A 26,183-nucleotide genomic window follows, 5' to 3' on the forward strand; every position below is an offset into this window, starting at 1 on the left:
TTAAAATAAATTAGGAGATGTGGGGTAGGTGATATTTTTTGGGATATTTATTGAAAATAATAAAGAAAACAATTAAAATTAAATTAAAAAACTAAAAAATTAAATAAAAATTAAGTAAAAAATTATAATATAATAAAATAATATTTATTAATATATAAATAGTATATTATAAAATTAATATTTATTAATATATAATAATTCAACAAAAAAAAACTAATCCAATATAAAAATTAAATAAAAGAATTAATAATCCAATAAAGTAATACTTATTAATATATAAATATAACATATTAAAAATAATATTTATTAATATATACTAATCCAATAAAAAAATAATACATTAAGATAGAAACTAAACAAGAAAAAAAATTAATTAAAATAATTAATGTATAATAATTCAATAAAATGAAAAATAAATTGCATAAATGTTCCTTGTAGTTTGGTAAAACGATATAATTACAAAATGTCATTTTCAAAAAGTTACTAGTCAAGTTTTAAACTTGGACCTCGCTAAGGGCGCAGCCCCTAGACCTCGCCAAGGAGTTGCAGCTCCTTGGAACCTTGTGTACTCAGGGGTGCTGTCCCTGGACCCCCGTATTTCCGAGTTCACATTTATCACACCGAGTGTACACCTCGCACCTCCAAGCTCAGTTAGTAAATGGTGTTCGGCGTATCTCATTATTAACAATAATTACACCAAAATATGTTGATAACACTAAATCTGCACATACTTCAACCTCGGCAACACTAAATCATTCGCCCCTCCGCCCCTAGTAAAACTAATCAAAAGCTATAAACTATAACTTTTAAAGGGTAAAAATAATTAAAAACTAAAAGCTTCTTAATTCTATTTGAATTAGTTTTTTTATTCGAGTTTTTTGTTTAATTAAACGTACAAATAAAATTTGTTTAAATTTTTTATAAAACTTAAAATTCTTGTAACCACATTGTCAAACAAGCCAATTTTAGCCGGTTAAACAAAATGAACACATTAAAACAGTAAATAACTACTCCATCCGTCTCAAAATTATAGTTCATCTTTCCTTTTTGGTTTGTCCTAAAATAATAGCTCACTTCTAAAGATAAATAACATTTTTATCAAAATACTCCCTCATTATTACTTAACCAACTAAGCATTTATAAATTAAGGACAAAACTGTCATTTTATTATATAAAGTTAGTGGTAATTAATGTTTCCTTAATCTGTTTGTTTTTTGTCTGTGGACAATAATTTTAGGACGGAGAGAATATTTGGGTAGATAGATCGGTTGAATTAACATCATTCTTTTAATTATTTTTTGAAATGATTACAAATCCAATATAATTACGATAACGACAACTTTTTATAATAAAACGATACGAAAATGTTACATTTATAGAAATACATTATGAGCGTTTTTCAACCAGTTAACAACTCAAACCGCGTTTTTCAACCCTTTTAACAACTCAAACCTACCACTTCAAAGGTAAATTGTCAAATATTATTAATCATAATACAAAAAATAAAAACCCGTATAATTTTATTTATGCAATTTCCACCAAAAAGTAAAAGAATTTATAAAAATAAAAGAAATAAAAATAATACATATATATGTACAAGTATTCCAATAAATGCATAAAATGTCTATTTTTCAACCATCTATGGACTATTTGTACTGTAACTATTGCTCCGGCCATGCTTCCGGCCGGCATACATATCTATCACTTGATATCGTCGTTTTCCAACATCCAAAGCACCTGTTTCCCAAAAAAATCAAAATCAGTACAAAATCATCTTATAAAAACAGCTGGTGTAGCTAGACCGGGGTTCTAGGTTCAAACCTGAGACATCCGAGGTCTCGCATGTGGGTCCCGCCTGATACACAACGAGGCACAATGTGCCATGCATCGAACCTCTGCCTCCAAATATCCGTCTTTAAGCCGTGGATCTATCAATTCACCAATGGCAGCCTCCTCAAGCAATGGTCGTGCCTGTAAAAAAAAAGTTGGTTCATATCAACGGATTTTCGTCCGGAATGGAAAGTAAACATGCTATGGAATGGAATCTCGAATTCCGTCGGAATCCACGAACCAAACATGCCTAAAGTGTTCCAAAACACATACCCATTCGGTAAGATATTGTTGGCCTTTAGGTCGGTTTATATCGACAGCTTTTCGTCCAGTAATGAGCTCAACCAACACCACCCCGAATGAATACACATCGGCCTTTTCGGTAATTTCACCACTCTGAGCATATTCTGGAGCCAAGTACCTAGAAAAACAAAAAACATGTTAATAAACGATTGTCCATAAAAAAAAGCCATATTTTGTTGAAAATTGAGCCTAATCTAAGCCGTGTTCCTTTTTTTTTTTTAATTAAATGTTGTTTGGATAGATAATGTTTAAAAAACATGTGAGAAAAATAAACAAGGACAAAATTTGAATTTCTCTATTAACTCGTTCTTTAAAATTTATATACCCGAATGTTCCAATTACTCTTGTTTCCACTCCCGTTTCTCCATCCGGTTGCCACCTCGCAAGTCCAAAATCTCCAACCTAAATTCAAACCCAAATCTCGTTAAGTGTTGACTTCAAAAGTCAAACTGTATGTATTTTTTTCTCGAAAATTTATACATACCAAAGCTTCAAAATCATGAGTTAGGAGAATGTTGTTTGGACGCATGTCACGATGAACAATACACCCCACCCGACATTCTTCATGAAGGTATCTTAACCCTCGGGCAGCCCCAACAGCAATCTTTTGTCGGGCAGACCATTCCAACAGCCCGTGATTGTGCCCTGCAAAAATTGACATCAATCTCATTTCGTTACAAAGGACATGACATTATCGGGATTTTGAGGGCATTTACGTCTTTTCCACAGACCAGACACCTTTTTTGGGTGTACAATTTTTCTTTACCCATTGACATCAGTTTCAGTCTGTCCTGTCCTGTTTGTCCTGTCTTACTTTAATTTACGAAACACGTGCTAGATTTGTACCGTAAAGATGAGAATCCAAAGACCCGTAGCAAATATATTCATAAACAAGTAACCGTCTTCCATCCTCCACACAATACCCAATTAACATCACAACATTTCGATGTTGTGCACAGCTTAAAACCTCAACTTCTGAGAAAAACTCATTATCACCTTGAGAACTAGCAATCTTATGTTGTTTAACTGCAACCATTCGACCATCTTTCAGCACCCCTCGGTGCACTGATCCAAACCCACCTTCTGCCAAAAAATTAGCCTCTGAAAATCCATCTGTAGCCTCTTCAAGCTCCCCAAATCCAAACCATTTTGGAGGTTTTCCAAAAACAGGAGCTTTATGCTGACAAATCGAACAAAGTGGAGGTGATTTTGGGGACACGTGTCTCGTTAACGGGATCATGTTCTTCACATTCTTGGTTGCCTTTTCGGGTCGGTTATCGATTTCAAAGAATTTCAAACGGAGTGCATTCGTGATTGGATTTATCAAAGGTTTCACGTTTAAATGTTTGAAACTTTTTTCAATTGAGAATTCATCCGATGAACATAAGCTTGTGGACGGGGAGGAACTCGGGTTCTCGGAGTCGGAATCGGAATCGGAATCGTGAATTCCGTCTTTTTTCGTGTCCCAATCGTGATCGGAAACGAGAAACGGGGAGAATCCAAGGTCGGAGCTTGATAACGAGGGAGTTCCGTGTTCGGTTGTGGTGAATGATAGATGTTCGGGACTGCTTACTGGGGTTACGTTTGGGACTTTAGTTGTGTTCCAAGTACTTTCGTCTTCTTTGGAAGAATCCGGGGGTGGTTCTTGACAAGTTGTTAAAACTTCAGGGTCTTTTGTTGGTGATCCGACTAAATTCAAGCGAAGTACTTTTGGACGTGCCTTTTTCATTACAACCACGTTGCATTCTAGCTCCTCGATGCATGCTTTTGCCTCTTTCTTCAGATTCCTGTTGATAAAAATCATCAAAAAAGTATGAGGGCATTTACGTCTTTTACACATACACGGGTCCAAAGATCATGGGCGAATCTCCGTTCTACCTTTTTGGGTGGGACAAAAATTTGCATATTCGTACTTTCTATTTTTTTTTTCTAATTATATTTTGAGAATCTACCCAATTATAGCAGAGAAAATTGCTTTGTATTTTGATGACATTGCTATAATTGAGTAGATTTTTCAAAGTACAATGTCTTAATTGGAAGAAATGAAAGTAGGATGATATAAGAAACAGGTCAATGAAAGTTTTTTTTTTCTATTTCTTGCGTTTAACTTTTTTGAGGTTTTTTTGTAATTTAGTATGTTGCTTACTTATCCAAAACCACCCACTGTGTTCGGGTTTTCTTTGCTTCAGCAGCTACAACTCCACATGGGGTGCCAGAAATGACTTTGATCTTCATCTTTATCTATTAAGAACCATCAAAAAATCTTTTAAAAGTTGGTAATGATAGTTAATAGCATTTTGTTTGTTAGATAAAGTTAGTTGGAAAGATTCTGTGTCAAAACAAAACAAAAAAAAAAAACTACGCATGAGAAATATTTCGTATTTGAATCACATTCTACAATTGGTAGTTTTTCAAAATATAATACTAATAATAATAATAAACAATGAAAGTACATTACTACAACTTGTATTTAACACGATTTTGAAAAGAGCAAGAAAACACAGAATAACAAGACTGACCTTATCTGAATCGTAGATATTATGGAGTTGAAACATCATTTGAGAGCACGATTCCGTGATGTCATCCTTCTGATCCCTAACATCGCCCGAAAGATGTTTCCATTGCCCAGTGGTGCAATCACTGTTGAATTTTGAGAAATTCCATAACTTGTGACCTGAAAGAACGAAACCCAGTTCATGATCAAGAAAAAACGCCATCGATTTGTTATTTTGGTCTGGAAATCAAATCAAAAGTCAAACTGATGTTTTCGCAAGAACAAAGAGAACTAATGAAGCCTAATTTAAAACCCTAAAAAGTCAAACTGACAATTTTGCAAGATCAGAGAGAAGTCGTGAACCCTAAATTGAAGAAAAAACAGATAGAGCATAAAAATAGGGTTTAACGGATTACTTGAAGTGTGAGCAGGGATGACCACAAGCAACTTAGCACAATCCCCAGGTTGAACGACATGTGTTAAAGCCCAAATAAAAGCACTTTTTGGAATCTCTCTTGATGCTTTCACAGCAATAAGCACAACTCTTTCTCCTGTTGGATCTCTAACTGTTCCACTCTTTTGTCTCTTCATCATTTTTTTTCAAGAAAACAAGGAATGGATCCACAACTAGCTAAGATTTTCACTGTGAGTGCCCAAAAACAGCAAGAATTGCTAAAAAGAAGAACCCTAAATTCCCGATTTCCTTATTTGTTCAAATCATTGAACACCCACCAACAACTTTCGCTTTGTTGTGTGCTGAAACAAGAAAATGTGGCGACTCTTTTACCCAAATCGGAGCCGAAAAGGTATCTTGAGAGTACTTTGGGTCAAGATTTTACAAAATGCAGGATCGAATATCGAAGAAACTCAACTAATTTCAAATCATCGAACACCCACCAGCAGATTCCATATTCTTGTGTTCTAAAACAAGAAAAATGTGGTAACCTTTTCGAAATTCAGTGCCCAAAAGGTCTCTTGAGAGTACTTTTGGTCGAGATTTCACTATAAATGCATGATGGAAAGTGAATAAATTACTAAAAAAGAAAGAACCCCAATTACCGATATCTTCAAATCACCAAACACCCAACAACAGTTTCAAGTTTTATGTTTTAACAAACAAGAAAATGTGAAACTTTTTTTTTTGCATATCAGAGCCCAAAAAGGCAGAGTACTTTTGGTCAGGATTTCACAAAAAATGCATGATGGAAAGAGAAAGAAAACAAAGTAGGGTGTAGAAAGCCTGCAAAGGCAATCGGATCACACTATTTGGACAATAAGGTTAATTTTCTGTGTAAAGAAAAACAAAAAAGAACAGCCAAACGGAAAAAGAAGGGATCGGAAAATGGAAGTGAAGCGAGCAAAAAAAACAAAACCTCGAAGGCGCATGATGCTTAAAGTAATGACAAGGGTGTCCCACGTCTCTGAATAATACCAAAATTATTGAGTCAATGATGGATATAATTGGAATTTAGAAGTTAGAACTCTCTATTGATTACTATAGTTTATTATGAAGTGTTTAAGACACATTTAATGAACCTCATTCTCTAGAACAAGAGGCAGGAGATTGCTTTGAATCTTGGATACTCGCAGGTGCCCATAAGTTGTTTAAGATAATAAATGATTTTAAACATTGCTCTAAATCAGGAGCAATGTTTGGCCCCATGAAATTAATTGAGAGTTTGGTATGTATATTTTACTCCATGTATATGATTTTAAAGTAAATAAATGAAGGTGTGAATTTGTTGATAATAAAAAAGAATGATGTAGACAGAATTAAATGTGTCTTAAACAAGCCTACCCAAATTTAATAAATGATTTAAACAAGCCATCCAATATAAAAATATCAAATGAGGCATTTTAATTTTGAATTTGATGTGATATAGACAGAATCTTTTGACATCCAAAAGATTTTGATAACTCGAAAAAATAACCACTAGGTTAAATATTATCATATTTGATTCGATTTGATTTCAATTAAAACAATTTTGGAGTTTTAAAATGCAAAAAATCTTACGGTCATATAGTCAAAAACATTTTAAGCTTCAAATAAGTAAATAAGCAAGGCAACATCAATTAGAAATCAAAATATAGTTCAAGATTACTACAAAAACTATGGCCTTTGAAAATGTATTTTCTATCTTTTACCCAAAAGTCATCTATAGTCTTCGGTATGTGCATGTGTCAAACTATAGTTTGACAATGAAATGTTAAGAATATCCTATGTGGATTCATTTAAAGTAATGATGATGGTAATTGAGACCAACCCCAAAAATCAATTTAAATAAACAAACAAATTATCATTCTATTTCATTCATTTTGATTACAATACAACTTAGGTATTTTGTTGATTCTAATTTCTCACTAAAGTTACAATTTCATATAAGTATTTTAAAATACTCTTTCCACAATCCAAAACACATTATACATTATGAATATATAATTAATTTGTCAAACAAAATCCTTATTTGAGTTCGGGCTCACTTCAAACATCATTTTATTACATTTTAATTGTAATTCACCATCAGAATTGCTTAATGGAACTATATAATCATAATTAGCATCATCATATAACCAACGAGGAGGGTATGTTAAGGTTTGGTGGGTCATTTGACCCACCTTTTTTTTCTATATAACAAGGTATGTACAATAAAAATTGGTGACCTATCTTAAATGATTTTAGTGAACTACCCTATCTTAGTATTTTAGAAAAAAAAAAAAAAGGAGACAGAGAGAGGATGCTACATTATAGTCAAGATGACAAGATTGTCGACACCCTCATTTTGGATTTTTTTAGGTGACACAACAAGAAAAAATGCAATTAGCGGCGACAAAAGTCGCCAGTAAAGGTAATAGCGGCGACACGTCGCCGGTAAAAAGTTGTCGCTACTGCTCTGTCGTTATTGATCAAAATGTCGCCGGCAATTGTCCCTGCTAATGCTCATGTCGCCGGTAATAGTTTCTCCGGTAATAACATTTTTCATTTTTTTTAATCAACGATTTTGGGTATAAAAAAACCGATACATAACAACATTAAATGCAGAAAAAAATTACATAATAGCATCCGATTAAATACCAAATACTGTTATAATTAATTTTATACCAAAATAAACAACCAAAGTTGTACAATTCTAACAAGTAGCAAAGTGTCACGACAAGTGTAACATACAAAACACAAATTAATTAAATTAATTATCTGACGAACCATCATCTCCGTTCCCATCGTTTCCTCATTGATCTTTCCCCGATTGAAAAAACGCATAAAGTTCATTCCTACATGCCGACGACACCAATAGCGGCGACACTTACCTTTAGCGGCGACATATCAATATGTCGCCGCTAAAGATAAGTGTCGCCGGTAATGACCATATTCCTTGTATTCATGATTATATGAAAATTTTCATATGGACACCTATAAAAAGCAATAAGGACACCCGTGGTGAACAAAAAAGAAACAAATGTTCATTAACAAAATTTCTATATGGTTACCGACATTTTAGGAGGATACGGTCAGTGGCGAGGCTACATATATCAAAGGTGGGTCACTTGACCCACCTATTTTTTTATTTTTATAAAAGGTTATATAAAAATATAAATTGTGAACTACCTTAAATATTTTAAGTGAACCACCTTAATGCTTTTGGCAAAAACAAATATGTATAAATCAAGATTTTCAAAGCCTATCTTTGATTTTTTTATTGGTTTCCTTTGAATAGTGAACCATGTGGTTTTACGTTCTAAACTCGCCACTGGATACGGTGGATGACAAAAAAACCTTTTCTACAAATATCATACAAATAATGTTAATCTTTCAAAATTACATAATATAAAATAAAATAATATCATAGATAGGGAAGAATAAAAGAAGATTGAAAAATGAAAAAACCCCAAAAACAAAATTTACAAAAAAATTTAGGTCACCCAAAGATGTTCGCCGTCCTCAACATTTGTCTGTCGGTGCTAAGCTTTGAAGTAGTATCACTTAGGTCGGCCTATCTCCGCCTATTTCCATCGATTATTTGTTGTCTCTGGTTGCTTCAACGGTTTCGTCCACCTTCACCCACCTCCGTCGATTCTTTGTGAATTTATGTTGACCGGAGATCAATCGGACGCCTACTTCTCCACTTTGTCCGATGGCTAGCCTCCTTTATCTCCATGTATGAGGTTTCACTTTTTACTTTGTCATCTAGAAATAATGTATCCAAATAATTATAAAGCACAACACGTCAATGTCTAGTAGTCTAGTATAGAAAATATAAAGTATAATAGATATACTAAGCACCATTTTGAATATAACTAGACTAGAAGCAAAGTATTTTATCTTTTGAGGATAATGTAATCGATTTTACTCATTTTAGTTGGATGTTTTTTTTTTTGTTTTCAATCTTTCCAACTTTTTTTAAATGATTGGTAATTTTTTTAGGTTATAATTATATACCATATACAACTTTGATCAAAGATTTTAGAATAGTCCCAATAATTTATTTGTTTATTAATTACTAAATCTTCATTTGTTTATTGTTTTTATGATGTTTATTTTTTATTTCTAATGTTAAAGTTAATAATTTAATATTATATTTGTCTTATATAGTATTCTTGACAACATGATTTGAAATTATATTTTTTTGACTTTAAATCCTGGATTCGCCGCTACAAAAAAAATATAGATTCGCCGCTGCAAAAAAAAATATGTATAAATCTAGTTTTTACACTTTATATTTTAATAGTCCAATCTAATAGTGAACCATGTGGTTTTACGTTCTAGACTTGTCACTGCATATTACTAGGGAAATCATATAGTTTATAAGCTCGTATAGAAGTCATTATTGTCAATGCACAACTCAAATAATGAGTTAGGGACAGAAACACTTAATTCCATCAATAAATATGAAATTTGACATTCATTGATTAAATGGAATCTACATGATTATGTAGAGAGGATTCTTATCGGTAAAAATCCATCCAAATCATTGTTTGATGGTTAATCTCATATTTAAAGGAAACTAGGGTTAGAAACCCTAAAAACCTAAAACAACCATCTTTATAAACTAAAGTATCACTTTTTGCATTATCAAACAAAAACTGAAATCATTGTTTATATAATGCATGAAATGAAATACATTCTTAGACATCTGACAATGTCATATTTATACATTATTTTAATACATTTGAGTTATATTTTGGTTGAATATAAAGATATTTTGTACTTATATAGTTTAAATTCTTTTTTGTAGCCAAAATGGAACCGAAGAAAGTTGGAAGCTTGGAGGTTGGAGCGTACATTAAGAGGAAAAAAGAGAAGAAAATCGAGCATAATGAAGTTTCCACGTCGTGAACAATTACATACCACGACGTGGCGATTGGAATCTTCTCAAATTCATGCATGAAGACTTTCCCACATCGTGAACATCTATGTCTCACAACGTGGCGATGTGTCAATTATAAAACCTTCTCTAGACCTGCATGGAAACTTTGGCACATACGAGATTAATATGTTTCTCACGACGTGGAATTCATATTGCCACAACATAGAGACCAATTTTAGGCAACTATAAATTACAGAAGTAGGTCGAAATCAGAGAGCAATTATGGAGAGCTGTAATTATAAGGCGACAATAACCCTTCTAAGAACCTTTGGAAGGCAGAATACGATTAGATCAAGAGTTAGAGAGATTAGAGCAAGAACTAAACATCAATCTTTCGGTTTACCTAGATTTAATCATGTTTAATCTAGTCTACTACTTGATTATGTGTTTTACTTCAGTCAATGGCGGATCCACTATAGATCCCGGGGTATCCCGTGATACCCCTCAAAAAGAAATTTAGTAGTGTTAATTTTTTCGGAAAAAATGCGTTTTATGTTGCGGTTTTATATCAGAAAAAAATTTGGGCTACCCTAAAAAAATTTCAGGTTATTTGTAAATGGTCCAAAATACAAACTAGCACAAATGGTCCAAATTTTTTAAGCCCGCACCCATTAGTTTATTGAAACAAAGAGGTATTAAGTCCAATTAGTTTAATGAAAAAAATTGGACGTATACTCCTAATCCTTCTGTGATCTTCCGTCATCGACTTCTCAGTTGTCGAATCGTATTATGTTTTATCGACTCATCCTATCGTCGACGTCATGTCTTTATCGAAGCCCTGAATCGTCTTCACAATTGCCGCAATCGTCGACTTCTCAATTCCGACGACCTCCTCCTCAGTTCCTCCATCACAATGAAACAAGTTAGTATAAAAAAAAATATTCAATCCTATTATGTATTTAGGTTAATTCAAATTCCAATTTTTTGTCATTATGTTTGAAAAACTAGAAATTACCAATTAACTTTGTTAAATTAGTGACTTAGGGTTAATACTTAATGATTATTTGTTGTTGAAACTTGAAATCAAGTTATAGTTGATATACTTTGATTGTAGGTTCCTATCATCTATTTGTTCATTTGTTGTTGAAACTTGGAAACAAGTTTGTTGTTGATATATCTTGATAAATGATAATTTGATTGTAGGTTGTTATTTGTTGACTGTTGTTGAAGCTTGAAATCAAGTTTATAGTTCATATATTTTGATTCTAGGTTGCTATTAAAAGTTTTTTCAAAAGACAGTTAGATGTTGGAGACAACAATGGTGAAGGAACTTCCAAAAAAACAGGGCCAATGAAAGTAACCAAGTTCCACAAACTAATCAACATACGCCAAAACCACAAGAAACACAATCTAATGAACCTACTCAAAAGCCAAAAGTGACACAATCTTTTGATTTGAATGATCTTCCTTCGAACCGGGGGATATGCCAAAGATTACATCTTATAATCCTAATCAAAGGGATTAAATAAGGAGGGCATATTTGATTAAAGGGTCTTGTCAACCAAAGGGGCGTAGTTTTAAATATACCTTATATAGTAATAAGCCAAGACGTTTTGTTGTGCAATGGTTTACCGATTTTCCATGGTTAGACTATAGCATAAAAAATAAGAAGGCATATTGTTTTTGTTGCTACTTGTTTGGAGACATGGTAGAGGAACAAGGTGGAAGAGATGCATTTATAACCGAAGGCTTTGAAAATTGGAGTAAAAAAGGCTCATTCCGGAAACATATGGGTAATATTCAAAGTTATCACCATAAGGCCCAAGAAAAGTGTGATTTGCTATTGAGAAAAAACCAATCTATTGGTGAAGTCTTGCATAAGCAAACGGAACTTGAGAAAAGTAATTATGAAATTTGATTACGTGCTACAATTTGTAGTTGTAGATTTTTATTGAAAAATTCATTACCATTTCGTGGACATGATGAGACGGAAAAGTCTAATAATAAAGGACTTTTCATCGAAGTATTATATTTGATTAGAGAAGATAATGAGAAGATTTTTAAAGTTACTTTAGAAAATGCTCCAAAAAATGAAAAGTTGACTTCTCCGACGATTCAAAAATATATTGTCAATTGTTTTTCAAAAGAGATAATCAAGTCTATTTGTGATGAAATTAGTAAAGATGTGTTCGATATATTAGTTGATGAGTCTAGTGATGTTTCCAAAAAAGAACAAATGGCTATAGTTTTGAGATATATTGATAGACTTGGGATTGTAAAGGAAAATTTTATTAGAGTTGTTCACGTGTTGGATACATCTTCTTTGACTCTTAAAGCCGCCATCGATACCGTATTTTCCAACAATAATTTGAGTATGACTCAGGTGAGAAATCATAAAATATTTATCCCTTTAAATTTTTATACGATATTAGTTTTATTTTTATTTCTTATAGTTTTTTTATTAATTTTTTCAAATATATAGATGAGGGAGCAAGGTTATGATGGAGCAAGTAATATGAGTGGTGCATTTAACGGTTTGAAATCTTTGATTTTAAATGAAAATAGTTCTGCACATTATATACATTGTTTTGCACACCAACTTCAATTAGTGGTTGTGGCGGTTGCAAAGAAACATTATGATGTTGAAGAATTCTTTGAACAACTAGCTTTGGTGGTTACTGTCGTTTGTGGGTCTTGTAAAAGAAAAGATATGATACGAGAGATGCAAAAAGAAAGAATTGGTATTGGTGAAACTGAAACAGGAAGAGCAATTGTAAGTTTTTTGAATTTGTTTGAAGAAGTTGTCGTGGTCCTTAAATATGCTAAAGAGTAGGGGTCTACTTTATCTAACCGTAATCAAGCAAAGGGTATTTTGTCATATTTCAAGACACTTGATTTCGTGTTTCTTCTACACTTGATGATGAAAATTCTATGCCTCACAGATACCTTGTCAAAGCATCTTAAAAAAAGAGATCAAGATATTTTGGAAGCGGCTTCGTTAGTAAAAGGGACAAAGAAAGCATTGCTAGTTTTTAGAACAAATGGGTTTCCACAAATTTGGAATAAGTATGTGCTTTTTCTGCAAATCATAGTATTGGAATTGTGGACATGTCGGAATATTATGTTACCCCACACAAGCATAGGACCAATAAGACTATTCAACATCATTTTTAACACGATTTTGGATATGCAAATTCAAGAATTTGGGGATAGATTTAGTGAAGTTGGCACGGAGTTGATGGAGTACATGGAGGATTTGAGTCCTTGTGACTCATTTTCTAGTTTTGATAAAGGAAAGTTGTTAAAGCTAAGCGAGATATACAAAAACGATTTTGACGATTCAGAAAGGGCGTAACTTAATGGGCAACTTGATATCTATTATCACTCTTTGCTCCATGATGAGAGATTTTTCAACTTGCAGGGAATTGTAGACCTCTCTCATTTGTTGGTGGAAACTGGGAAGCGCCTCTCTATTCCTTTGGTTTATAGATTATTAAAACTAAGTTTGGTTTTGCCCATCGCAACCGCAACCGTTGAACGGTGTTTTTCTGCAATGAAGTTTTTGAAGATTGATTTGAGTAATAGAATAGGTAATGATTTTATGAATGGTGATTTGATTTGTAGTGTAGAAAAGGAAGAATTAGAGAATGTTAAGACTGAAAATATAATTACTCGCTTTCGTAAAATAAGTGAGCGAAGAGGTGAACTTTAAAACGTAACTTTGTTATGGAAGTTGAACTTTATATCTAATGAAATTATGGTTTTTATTTTTTTTATTATTGTATATTACACAAAAAAATCTGGGATACCCCTTTACTTTTACGCTGGCTTCGCCACTGACTTCTATAATCATGGGTTAATACCATTTTACTTTCGTTTAGATTAGATGAACCCTAATACTATGTGTTAGTTTCTATTTTTATGAATTAATGAAGTTGGTTTAGCTTGTGTTTGATAATTCACTACCTAATATGTTAAAGTTTCAATCTTTATTTGAAACATCCCAAAAATACAGACCAAAAATTTCGTTTTTAATTATTAATAAAACCATTGTTATCCAAAACACATGTCATAATATCTCAAACATCATATCAATGTATATCAAAATATCATAGTATAAACCTCCCAGACTGAACAAATGGTGTGTGCACTGCAATCATCCCGAGCCCTTCCCCTTGCTACCGGAAGTACCTGAAACCAAAACTGAAAACTGTAAGCACGAAGCTTAGTGAGTCTCCCCAATCTACCACATACCATACACACAACGTGCAACTAGGAGCTACGGGCCCCGCCCACTCTCATGGAGATTCGGGCCCCGCCCACACTCGACTACTATGAGATTCGGGCCCTGCCCATACTCAGCTACTATAATATAACATATACGGGTCGGCCTTGGTGTCGTAGACCCGTTCCTACTGAAGGAAACTCACCTCGCAAGGCTGACTGCTGAAATCTCGAGTGAGGAATCTCTGATGGCTGCTCCGACGACTCCCTGACTATCAATTTCATAATAACACTTAATCAAAATCTCATAATCCTTCTTAGGGTAAAATGACAATTTTAACCCTGGTCAAAAGTCAACGCTTGGGTCAAAGTCAACCTTCTGGTTGACCCAACTCGTCGAGTTGTTCCATCAACTCGTCGAGTCCTAGAACCTGAAATCGCGATCTAACTCGTCGAGTTCCCAGGCTACTCACAGTTGCGATCTACCGATTTAACTCGTCGAGTCCCTTCACCGACTCGTCGAGTTCTACCTTAAGCTAAAACAGGACAAACCAACTCAACTCGTCGAGTCCCTCTATGGACTCGCCGAGTTCCTCTATTTAACTGAGCCATCTCAATGGATTAAGCTCATATCCTTCAGATCCAAGCTTCATACTTCATCTACACATTGGGAATACACTTTTAAGGGTAAAGTTTCCAACTTTACCCGCTCTTAGTCCTTCTTAATGGGTTTAGCTCAAACCCTAATCCTCTAGAACATAGATCTTGGTCTACAAGCCATAATACCCTAAACCAAAGCACGCTATACTAGATCTAGGCTTTGAACATCAGTTTGACACGTAAAGATCCTAGCTTTCCTTCCAAGCATGGCCTCTTAGGGCTAAAAAGGCCATATTAACGCTTATAAGCTTGCATGGGGCTTCCATGGTCATAAAGTTTGCACCTTTTTGCCATGGAACCCCTCCTAGATCCCAGATCTGGAATATAAGTCACTTGGGACGTCCAAATCCCAAAGACCAAGGTTATTGCACCAAAACCCTTATAAAATGGAAGTAAATAGATCTAAGAAATGAATGATCAAGTTGGAGACTTGATTACGAGAAAATGTAGCAAATGGAGTGTAGTTCCTGGATCTACTCCTTCCCTATTGAGCCTTCTATCTTCTTCTTCTTCCACAAGCTTCAAAACTGCACAAAGATCACTCAAAATGGCGCACACTCTCAAATAAAGCTCTAGGGTTTCGTGGATTAGGGTTTGGGACAAGGAGGCTGGAAATAAGGCCAAGGGGTGGGGGTTAAGGAGCTTAAATAGGGTGTAAAACCCCAAAATTAGGGTTTCACTCTGGCCGATCTACTCGCCGAGTCGAGGGCTCTTGACTCATCGAGTAGATAGCTTAAACCCCGCGCGTATTCTGCCTTCTACTCGACGAGTTAGGGCCACCAACTCATCGATTTACCCTTTTAAAATAAATAAATAAATGAGTTAAATGCATACCAGGAACCAGACATTACATTATTGCTTAGCTTTCAAGTTTTGTGTAGTTAGATGACCACTTTGATTGCATGAACTTGTTACCTAGTTGTCTATGACCATTAAATTGTTAGAGCTAGTGATTGACCAAATCTTAGATTAGGTGATAACGTTAGTTACTTTGACTGTGCTAGAGAGCATTATTTGACCATAATATGTGCTTTGGTTATTTGTCTTTATCATAGATAATTAATCCTTATATTTATCATTCATAGCCCAAAATCATTATAATCAATTTCGTGTCCAACTTGTGCATGATCATTGCCTAGTAGTGAAAGATCTAGTTAGCTTAAGAATCATATTAAAGTGATATTGCTATTTAACATATGATACTAATGGGTCACACTAACAACAACTTGATACAATTGATTATTTATTAGAAAATGGTTTTAATAAATATTCAATAAACTCTTATAATTAATTGGAAATTATTTATTTCTAGGAAATAATAATTTCATTAGCAAGTAAGATTACATAATTCATATGATATGAATTATTAAGTCATGTACAATATTTTGAACCATAAGGACTTTTTGTCGTTTACCAAAAGGTTAAGGTTTATATTTTATAAAAGAGTTTATAAAAATTACAAAGTTTGACTTTTTTTTATATGTAAAAATCGCAGCATGCCTCTAGGAAGCATGTTATGGGATTTTGATTATTTAAATGAAAATAATTACATGTCTTAAGAAGCATGGGAGACACTTAGGTGTAGGTGCATGGATGGCTAAAAGAGTTAAGGACGTAAGGGTAAACAAAGTGCTTTATGAAGGCTTGAACTCTTTCCTTTTCTTTGGTCAACTAACCGTAACATGCATGCTCTCTCCCATTCTCTTTATTTTTGAGTTTAAACTTGAAGAATACTTGCTTATCTTATGCTCTCTTGAAGTTCATATTGGTTATGAACTTCACGCTTAAGAGTCTTAAGAGTTTTATACAAAAGAACTAGCATTCTACATCAAGTTGAGTCATTGTTGGTGTCTCTAAAGTTTATCATTCTCCATAAACTTCCAAGTCTCTCAAGAGGACCCAAAGAACTACAAAGGTTGTTATTTCTTCATCCTTTCTTTGGTTGGTGTTTAATCTTTCTACAACTTACAAGATGATCCTTGGTGGGTATAAATTTGCTTATGTTATTTCGAAAATTTGAAGTCTTCTGTTTGCCATTTTATGAGTTTTTGAAACTATTTGTGAAATAAAACCCAACAAATTGGTATCAGAGCCACCTTGCAAGTTTGGTTAAATTTTTTGATTTTTGAAAATCTTAGTTTTTGGAGAATATGGATAACTTGTTTTTGTGTAAAAATAAGTTCATACATATTTTCTTTGACAACTTTTTAATTGTTATTTTTGTGACAAAAACTTACATGATTTTTTGTCACTTAAAGTTGTCTTAGAAAAACAAAGGTTGTTTTATGTTTATATGCATTTTTAAGTGTATAAACAAGTCATGGACCTTTATGTTGTTGTTGTTGGTTGATTTATTAAAATGGTTTGTAATATTCTTTTATTCATAAAGTATGTAATAAAAAGTAGCTAGTTTTTCATCTTTGTTATTCTATTTAATATATTAGTTTTGGACTAGATTTATTTTAAAAAATATGTAACAAGATGAAGATGGAGGCCATTTTTGAAGATCAAGAGGATGCCCACGGTTTTATATAATTTTTATAAAGGTTTATAACTTTTATAAAAGTTTTATGAAATTGCAACAAAGTATATTGTCAATGCAAGTGAAAGCTTGAATTCGACATGTAGAACAACTTGAAGATTTTGTTCCATTTAGTCCCTTAGGAAAGGACTTGACACTTTTATGTTGGCTCATAAAAGTGTCACTAGAACTTGGCTTGTTTTACACTATAATGCATGTTTGTGTTATTTATTTTTCATGCAAATATTTTGTATAGTTGATAAATTAAATTTTCACAAACTCAAACTATTTTTTGGACAAAATAAATATCATATGGAGTTTGGTTTTCAATTTTCAAAACGATAACATAAGATGTAACAAGTTATAACCTTAAAATAAAAACAAGTTTTACTAAAACGTTACTAAAGACAAATTTTGAAATTGTAAAATTATAAGTCTAAAATGGTGATTTTATAACTTATTCAAACTCCAAAATATTAATAATAAAAGGAAATTTTATTAAGTAATAAATAAGGTTCTGTATGGCTCAAACTCAATCTCAATACTGGATATTATCGGTTAAACTGAACTGCATCAAAATATAGAACCAAATTTTATATTTGAACCTTAAATATGATTTTTGGAAAATCGATACCATGATTAAATGGATGCATGCAATTATCATGATATCATATATTTTTAAAACTAGAATTATAAAACATATAAAAGACTCTTTCAAACCACAAATCTATGCAATCCATCTTGAAGAACACCCGCACATCTCTTGTATGTACTAGTGGGATAAAGGTCACCTAACCGCTTAGTATTATCTTTTGATGGTCGGGGTGTCTTCGCGATTTATATAACCAAGTTATAGGCCGATTACACATGTTTTTCAAATTGGATGATTTGATCAGAACTCTTTTGTGATAAAGATCACCTAAGCAAGAGAGTTCTAAGGAATAGATGAAATCAAACATGTCTAATTAAATTTGTTTTTAGTGATCCCATAAATCTAGGAATTATATAGTAAGATATAGTTGATAATCGATATCTACCGGGTAGGATTCAAATAAACGAGATAAATGTCACCTAACCATTTATTTGTTTTGCAACTTGGATCCTAGACTTTGATAATTAATGTTTTTGGAAACTAAAAAGGGTATTAATTATTGAAGAGTTTAAATATTGAAAATACTAAATGAATTTTGTTCAAATTTTGTAGACAAATAATACATTCTCATTACCATGATTTGTCATTTTCTATAAATGACTTAATTAAACAATAACATTCACTAAATGCAACTTCAATGAATGGATTCATGTCTTAAGAGAGAATCTTGTGAGAGATATAAAATTGTATACTCTTAAAAATCCTAGTACTAAACTATTTGCTTTGAGCAACTGACCTGAAGATGACACCTGGTAAAGGCATCATTGTGATGCTAAAATGTTTCTAACATCAAACTATGAATAGTTATTCCTAACTTCCAGGAAGTCTTGAATAATTTAGATATATATCTGAGGATATAACAAGTTAAGAAATATTCCAATAAATATAGTGATATTTTGTTTTAAACTAGTTAAAACATTTGGAATAGTGCAAGGTTAAAAGAATCACCTTGTGTGATTTAAGAGGCCCAGGTTTTATGGACTGGACACCTTTAAGCCCAAGAAATCCAATAAGACCAACATAGATGGATCATGTTTCTTTTGTGGAGAAACTAGACACTGGAAGAGTATATGCTCCTCTTATCTAGAAAGAATGTTTGGAAGAGACTAGTACTTCAGGTATCTACTAGATAGAACTCATACTTTTCATATAACACTTAGGTACTTGATACTTAAATGTTAATCTAATATTTGTAAATGGCCGGCAGATATTTACAGAAAAGGAACCAACTGAGCATAATCAAGTTGGAAATACACTCTTAGAATTAAGTTTATTAATTATACTAGGAACATAATGTACTTGTAATATAAAAAAATGTTTGTTTTGGAACAATGTATGTTTTAAATTTAGGTTGTCTAAATATATGTCTCAGTTTAATTTATAAATGATTGACTATTTACTTAAATCGTTTTTCATAACGATCACCTTCATATTCAGAAATGATTAAAATTCTCGTTATGAAACTAGATCTCCTAATAAAATTTATAAAGTAAATATCAATGTTTTATAAATAACAAGTTATATATGCAAAATACTTTTGACTTAAACTTGTTTTAAATCAAACTCATCTTTGACATTGTTATCTTTATTATATAAATAACATTCACATATTCCAACTTCAAGAAAGGGATCTTTGAAGGCAAATAATGTAGTTTATTTGACATATGTGAAACCTATTTATATATAAAAGATTCCAAATGATATTTTCACTAAGTAGTAGAGAAAATAAATTATTAAGGAATTATACACTATGTTGTATGACTTCCTTTCTAATAAATGTCTAAGATTTAGCACAAGATACCAAATCAACTTTATTAATAACTATAACAAGTTTAATTATATTTTACACGGTAAAGAATAATTGTGAAACCTTTGTTTAAGTTTTCAAATTTAAAGTTGAGATACAAACCGGTAAGAACTATCTAAAGCCTGAATGATAATAAAGGATGAATTAAATCTTACTTGATATGATTTACTTTCTCATCGGTAGAAATGTCATCCTTTTTATTTCCTTAGGATAACACCTAGAACACTATCAATCATACCTTGAGTACAAATACAAACTAATAAGTAGATATAATATTTTCTTTATAAAATTTTGTATGGAAAGGCTTCATCCCTATCTTATTAAATGTTTTGTGGATTTTAAGCCTATGTTGGACTAAAGCTTTTAAACCTAAAATCTACTAAATACATATTATATAATACTCAAAATATGGCTTAGATTGTTATATGAAAACCCACCAAGAATAAGTTTTTCTTGTTCCTTTGATAGATGAGTTAGTAGAAAGCAAGCTTCTAATGACAAAGTGAGCGGGAGGTCCATAGAAATTGAAGCAACTCAAGAACCATAACCTGATGTAGTAACAGTTGGCACTAGTTTTAACAAGGGATTGTTAAAATTGAATAATAGTTACTCACAAACACAAATTGTTTGCATCAATGGTGGATATCATATGCCTTGAGAAATGTGGAATCTCTCATTGATGAGCTTTTATTGATGGTTTCTGTAAAATCCATCAAATACCCAGATGCTATGTCAGATCTCGAATCTGATTAATGACTTAGAGTCACGAACATGAGATGTAATCCATGTATGATAATCAAGTATGGTCTTGATTGAACTTCCTCCCTATAGCAAGGCTAGAAGGAGTAAGTGATTCTTCTAGAAAGAATACATTGCATGGATAACTATACATATTTAAAGCAAGACTTGTTATAAATGGATTTTCTCATACTCATGTCACCGAATATGGTCCTCATCATACTCATGACATTGACCATGATCAAACCTTTTTCACAAGTAGCTATGATTAGATCAACAAAGATATTATTTACTGCAAATCATATTCTCAATATGACATATAACAAATAGATTTCAAGAAAGGCCGCTTTTCTTAATAGACATCTACTAAAAGATATCTATATAGATTCGACTGGAGGTTTTCTTAATCCATGTTATCCTAACAAAATGTGTAAAGCTTGAGATCCACTTGTGGATATAAAGAAAACATCTCAATGTTGCAATCATCATTTTAATATAAAAACACAAGGTTTGCTTTTATATCAAAATGAATAGAGCATGTGTGTTTACTAAAAACTAGTAGGATCATAGTGAAATTCCTAATATTGTATGTGTGAGACATACTTAATCATAAGAAATTACATTTTGACCATGTCAGGCCTTTTCACCTTGACTCAGAATGTGTTTCTAAAATGAAAGACTTGGGAAGAACAAGATACATTCTTGGAATGTAAAATCTACATGGATAGATAAATTTAATGTTAAAAGTTTTATATCTTTATGCATATATTGATAATATCCCGAGGAGATCAAGATAGAAGATTCATTTGGAGGAACCTTAGCATTGTCACATGGCACTAAATTTGAGTCAGCCTCAAAAGGAACCGAGCTCATAGGTTTAAACTAGCTAAAATGATTTATATTTGATTTGCTTGGATAATGAATCCATCATTTATGACATATGATGTATAAGACCTGGTATACGATCATGCTATGAGCATATCATAAGATACCAATTAGATATATGGTTAAGTCACCGGATGACTATAGGAACATTCTAAGAGTAATTTAAAAGAACTTAGAGAATGTATATGAGACAATTAGTTTAGAATAAAATCTTCATGTAAAGAGCTACATAAGATTCTGATTTCTAAGCAAATATAGATAATTATGAATTATAATTGGATTATGAATTCATTGTGGGATGAAGAGTAAGTTTAGTTGGAATGAGGTCCAAGAAAAACAAAATGACAAAATCTACTACAAAATAAGAATAAACTACTTTAGAAGTTGAAATCTAATATGATTGGATGAATGAGTTCATTGAAAAACTATGTTGATTTCTACCATTCAAGGATCACATAGAAATCTTTGTGACTTCGAGAGTATACTTAATCGAGCTAAGAGACTCCATGTCACGAAAGAGCACCAATCATATACTCCAAGATATTTAACTATACCTATAGTAAAGTCAAATATGGAGATGATAGTATTCACAGGATTCACACAAATTAAGTTTAGTCGAACCCATTAATAAAGTCCTTCTTCTGAGCTAAGTATGAATGATCACACTTCAGCTATAAGACTTTATTATTCTATAAATGAAATTTTAATTTGGATTTAGTATTTGGATATTAGAACATTGTGACAACAACTATTGTGTAATGTTTTGATATACTGGGATATGATCATAACATCAATACTTGTTGTGTTCTATATTAACATGTTCAATCCATGAATAATCTTATTATTCTAAAACTTCGTAGTCAGGTATAATTATGTGAGTAATTATGAAGTAAGACTAATATGAATTGGATTGGTTGACTTTCACCAGATGAAGGTAGGAAATGGGTTGTAACCAACTTTCATAGGTACTTATCAAATAACTAGTATTGAACTGACCCGTATCAAGCTCATATCATGGATCGCTATCGTGAATGATACTTAATTAAAAGGTAGTATCTTTGTATCCTTAACTCCCGAGATACATAGTGGGGCTTAAGTGTAGGGAGTGTTGTGCTTTGATATGATCAAATGCTGGTTCTTAACCGGGCAATTATAAAAAGCCATTTTTAGGTATGGTGTGAATTATCCAAGAGGCTTATGTAGTTAAGATGAGATTTGTTCCTCTTATGTGTTGAGAGTTAGACATCTAAGGCGCCTTACCGAAAGTTGATCACCTATTGAGATTGATCGCGATCTGTATCCCATGTTCAACATGATGTACGTGAAAAAAGTGATAAACTCACCTTATACATCAATTGTAGCTTTGACATTTTTGGGAATTGGGCGTTGATAGATGGTACAAAGTCATATGTTGATGGGGGCAGTGAAATATTGCTAGACGTTCACCACTGTCTATATCAATCTAATATGAGTCTTGCGCAAGTGGGAGTCTGAAAGATCTACTATGCTCAAGAATCATATTAAAGTGATATTGCTAATTAACATATGATACTAATTGGTTACACAAACAACAATCTTGATACAATTGATTATTTATTAGAAAATGGTTTTAATAAATATTCAATAATCTCTTATATTAATTGGAAATTATTTATTTCTAGGACATAATAATATTCATTAGCAAGTAACATTATATAATTCATATGGTATGAATTATTAAGTCATGTACAAGATTTTGGACCATAAGAACTTTTTGTCTTTTACCAAAAGGTTAAGGTTTATATTTTATAAAAAAGTTTATAAAAATTACAAAGTTTGCCATCTTTTTATATATAAAAGTCGTAGCATGCTTCTACGAAGCATGTTATGGGATTTTGATTATTTAAATGAAAATAATTACATGTCTTAAGAAGCATGAGCGACACTTAGGTGTAGGTGCATGGATGGCTAAAAGAGTTAAGGACTTAAGGGTAAACAAAGTGCTTTATGAAGGCTTGAACTCTTTCCTTTTTTTGGTCTTCAAACTGTAACATGCATGTTCTCTCCTATTCTTTCTGGTTTTGAGTTTAAACTTGAAGAATACTTGCTTATATTATGCTCTCTTTAAGTTCATATTGGTTATGAACTTCAAGCTTAAGAGTCTTAAGAGTTTTATACAAAAAAACTAGCATTCTACATAAAGTTGAGTCATTGTTGATATCTCTAAAGTTTATCATTCTCCATCTACCTCCAAGCCTCCCAAGAGGACCCAAAGATCTACAAAGGTTGTTATTTCTTCATCCTTTCTTTGGTTGGTGTTTAATCTTTCTACAACTTGCAAGATGATCCTTGGTGGGTATAAATTTACTTATGTTATTTCGAAAATTTGAAGTCTTCTGTTTGACATTTTATGAGTTTTTGAAACGATTTTTGAAATAAAACCCAACAAGTAGTTCATGAATTGGTGAAAACATTAGGAGATCGAACCAAGACTTCTAGTAACATTAAATTTGGTAACCAATTGAAATTAATCAATATATTGAAATTAACCATAGGGAAAAGGTTGATTCGAAGCTAAATGGAAGTATCCGTATTCTCTTGATTAAAAACTGTCTTTAGTTGTTTGTTTTAGTTTTACAGTTTTTAGTAATTAATTTAAGTTAATTTAAACTTGTAAAATCAATTAAAACCCCCAATTTTAGTTATTTTTCTTAGTTTAACTTTTAGTTTTTTATTTTCTTAATTAAAATATTGTTCTCTGTGATCGACTCCTTACTTACTCTACTTTACTACTACGCGACTAGGTACACTATCTATTTGTGTTTTAGCAGAGTCGAATGATTAGGATTATAAATTTAATAGTGTTTTTAGTATATATAATAAAACACATGTTTTTGGCGGCGTTGTCGGGGAACAGCTTATTTTAGTTTTAATTTAATTGATATTAGTTAATCGATCCTTTTTGTGGAGTAAAAGCCGCAAAAAATTATTTCTGCTCTGTTTTAACTTTTTGTTTAGTCAGCTTTCATAACGTGGAGATATACTTGCCACGATGTGAGAACCGAATGAATTTAGTTTTTAGTTTATTTAGTTTTTATTTGTTTGACGTGTTTTCTTTGTTTTGTTTCAGTAGTATATGACTGCAGGATCTTCCTCAAAGATTGTGCCACCTCTTGACGATCCCAAATCAATATTTCACAAGAAAAAGCACAAGAAAAAGGGAGGAGACGATTTGAAAACCGACGTGATCTCACATTTCAAGAGAAAACCAGACGAGAAAGAGAGCGGGTACGAACTAGAAACTGAAACCGAGAGCAAGGTTGAAAGTGAGGTAGAACATATGGGAGACATCAAAAGAATGACCATGGAAGAGTACAATAGGCGAATGCATAATGACAATGGGCCAAGTCTCGTACCACCAGAAATTCCAGCGTGACCAACTTTAAACTCAAGGTACATATCCTCACTATGCTCAAAGATATTCCATTATATGGGAAGGATCACAGAGATGCCTACAAACATATTTATGAGGTGTTTGACATTGCAAATTATTTCAATGTTACAAATGTAACACGAGATGTGGTGCTACTAAGGATGCTTCCAATCACGTTTCAGGGAGCAACAAAGGATCGGCTAAAGTCACTTCCACCTAGAGCGGTCACGACATGGGCCAAATTTCGAACATAATTCATTCAACAGTTCAACCCTCCTTCGAAGATAGCTAAGCTGAAGAAGAACATTCAAAACTTCCAACAATTGGATGAGGAATCTTTATATGAAGCGTGGGAACATTACAAGGGGCTACTTCGCAATTGTCCTCAACATTATCTAAACGTACAACAAGAAATCTATACCTTTTACAATGGGATCAGTGTGTGCACCCAGGCACCCACCAACTTCTTGATTCTCAAGGACCGATGACAAAGAAGGATCTAGAAACCAACAAGTCCTTAATAGAAGAATTTATCAAGCACTTAAGAGAATATCGCAACCATCACGATGATTTCACTAGAGGAAAAGCTAATGGTGAGAGAAGGACAAGAAAATGTTGCTTCAATAATTGCAACGCTAGAGCATGGATAGGAGGATCACGAAAATGGGACATTACATTCACACGATGCAAGTTGGGTGTGACAACTGTCACGGGCCACATTTAACCAAGGATTGTGATTTAGATGATAACGTGAACATGAAAGCGCAAGTGTGCTATTCAGGTGGTGAGTGGTATGATGAAGATCAGAGAAAGCTTAAAAAGGAATGGAAGCCCTATGAAGAGTATAGGAAAGAAAAATAAGATAAATACCGACAACAAGGGTGAGGCTTTTGACAGAAAGAACAAGCACCACTCGAGAAAAAAATCCAATCTTGAATCGGTATTATATAGGTTTGTGGAAGCTAGTGAAAAAAGGAATAATGCAACTGACGTGACATTGAGAAATCAACAAGCTTCCATATCAAACATTGAAACTCAAGTTGGACAATTGCCAAAACTAGTACAAGAGCGTGTGAATTTGGACGCCTCACATTGCAGTGAATATGGAAATGCAACAATAACATATGCTTTGGCCGATTATGGAGCTAGTATCAACTTGATGCCATATTCATTCTACCAAAAGCTTAATTTACCGGAATTGAAGAACACGAGAATGGCAATCCATATGGTGGAGGATCTGTCACTTATCCTCATGGCATTATTGAAGACTTATTGGTAAAAATTAGAAAATTTGTTTTTCCAATTGATTTTGTGGTCTTAGACATGAAAGAAGATGAAGAGGTAACTATCATCT

At 32.7% G+C, this 26,183-nt stretch overlaps 2 protein-coding genes and 1 non-coding gene across 3 annotated transcripts; 1 reads left to right on the forward strand and 2 right to left on the reverse strand.

Annotated features, from left to right (window-relative positions):
- Nucleotides 1-1,498: 1,498 nt before the first annotated feature.
- LOC145117522 (inactive protein kinase SELMODRAFT_444075-like) lies at nucleotides 1,499-5,997 on the reverse strand. Its single transcript, XM_079053813.1, has 9 exons — nucleotides 5,044-5,997; nucleotides 4,653-4,807; nucleotides 4,280-4,374; nucleotides 2,980-3,920; nucleotides 2,618-2,778; nucleotides 2,459-2,535; nucleotides 2,104-2,251; nucleotides 1,822-1,971; nucleotides 1,499-1,737 (listed from the first exon to the last, which is right to left on the reverse strand). Exons 1-9 carry the CDS (start codon nucleotides 5,219-5,221, stop codon nucleotides 1,702-1,704), a joined length of 1,941 nt encoding a protein of 646 aa, XP_078909939.1. The 5' UTR covers nucleotides 5,222-5,997; the 3' UTR covers nucleotides 1,499-1,701.
- Nucleotides 5,998-11,635: 5,638 nt separating this feature from the next.
- On the forward strand, nucleotides 11,636-13,285 carry LOC145113701 (uncharacterized). The gene is made up of 4 exons (XM_079049762.1): nucleotides 11,636-11,760; nucleotides 11,869-12,313; nucleotides 12,413-12,703; nucleotides 12,818-13,285. Exons 1-4 carry the CDS (start codon nucleotides 11,636-11,638, stop codon nucleotides 13,283-13,285), a joined length of 1,329 nt encoding a protein of 442 aa, XP_078905888.1.
- An 11,834-nt stretch (nucleotides 13,286-25,119) lies between these two features.
- Nucleotides 25,120-25,226, reverse strand: LOC145118033 (small nucleolar RNA R71). The gene has a single exon (XR_013713017.1). It is a non-coding gene; the product is annotated as a small nucleolar RNA R71 (small nucleolar RNA).
- Between the last annotated feature and the right edge of the window lie 957 nt (nucleotides 25,227-26,183).

Source organism: Lactuca virosa, chromosome 5, assembly GCF_052849685.1.
Source record: "Lactuca virosa cultivar CGN04683 chromosome 5, Lactuca_virosa_CGN04683_v6, whole genome shotgun sequence".
Taxonomy (NCBI): Eukaryota; Viridiplantae; Streptophyta; class Magnoliopsida; order Asterales; family Asteraceae; genus Lactuca; species Lactuca virosa.

Coding starts and splice junctions, on each gene's coding strand:
- LOC145117522 (XM_079053813.1), bottom strand. CDS start 5,221: ATGATGAAGAGACAAAAGAGTGGAACAGTTAGAGATCCAACAGGAGAA. Junction 4,808..5,043: donor CATCCCTGCTCACACTTCAA/GTAATCCGTTAA, acceptor TCGTTCTTTCAG/GTCACAAGTTATGGAATTTC. Junction 2,252..2,458: donor AGAGTAATTGGAACATTCGG/GTATATAAATTT, acceptor TTGTTTTTCTAG/GTACTTGGCTCCAGAATATG.
- LOC145113701 (XM_079049762.1), top strand. CDS start 11,636: ATGGTAGAGGAACAAGGTGGAAGAGATGCATTTATAACCGAAGGCTTT. Junction 11,761..11,868: donor CACCATAAGGCCCAAGAAAA/GTGTGATTTGCT, acceptor TACAATTTGTAG/TTGTAGATTTTTATTGAAAA. Junction 12,704..12,817: donor CTGAAACAGGAAGAGCAATT/GTAAGTTTTTTG, acceptor TCATATTTCAAG/ACACTTGATTTCGTGTTTCT.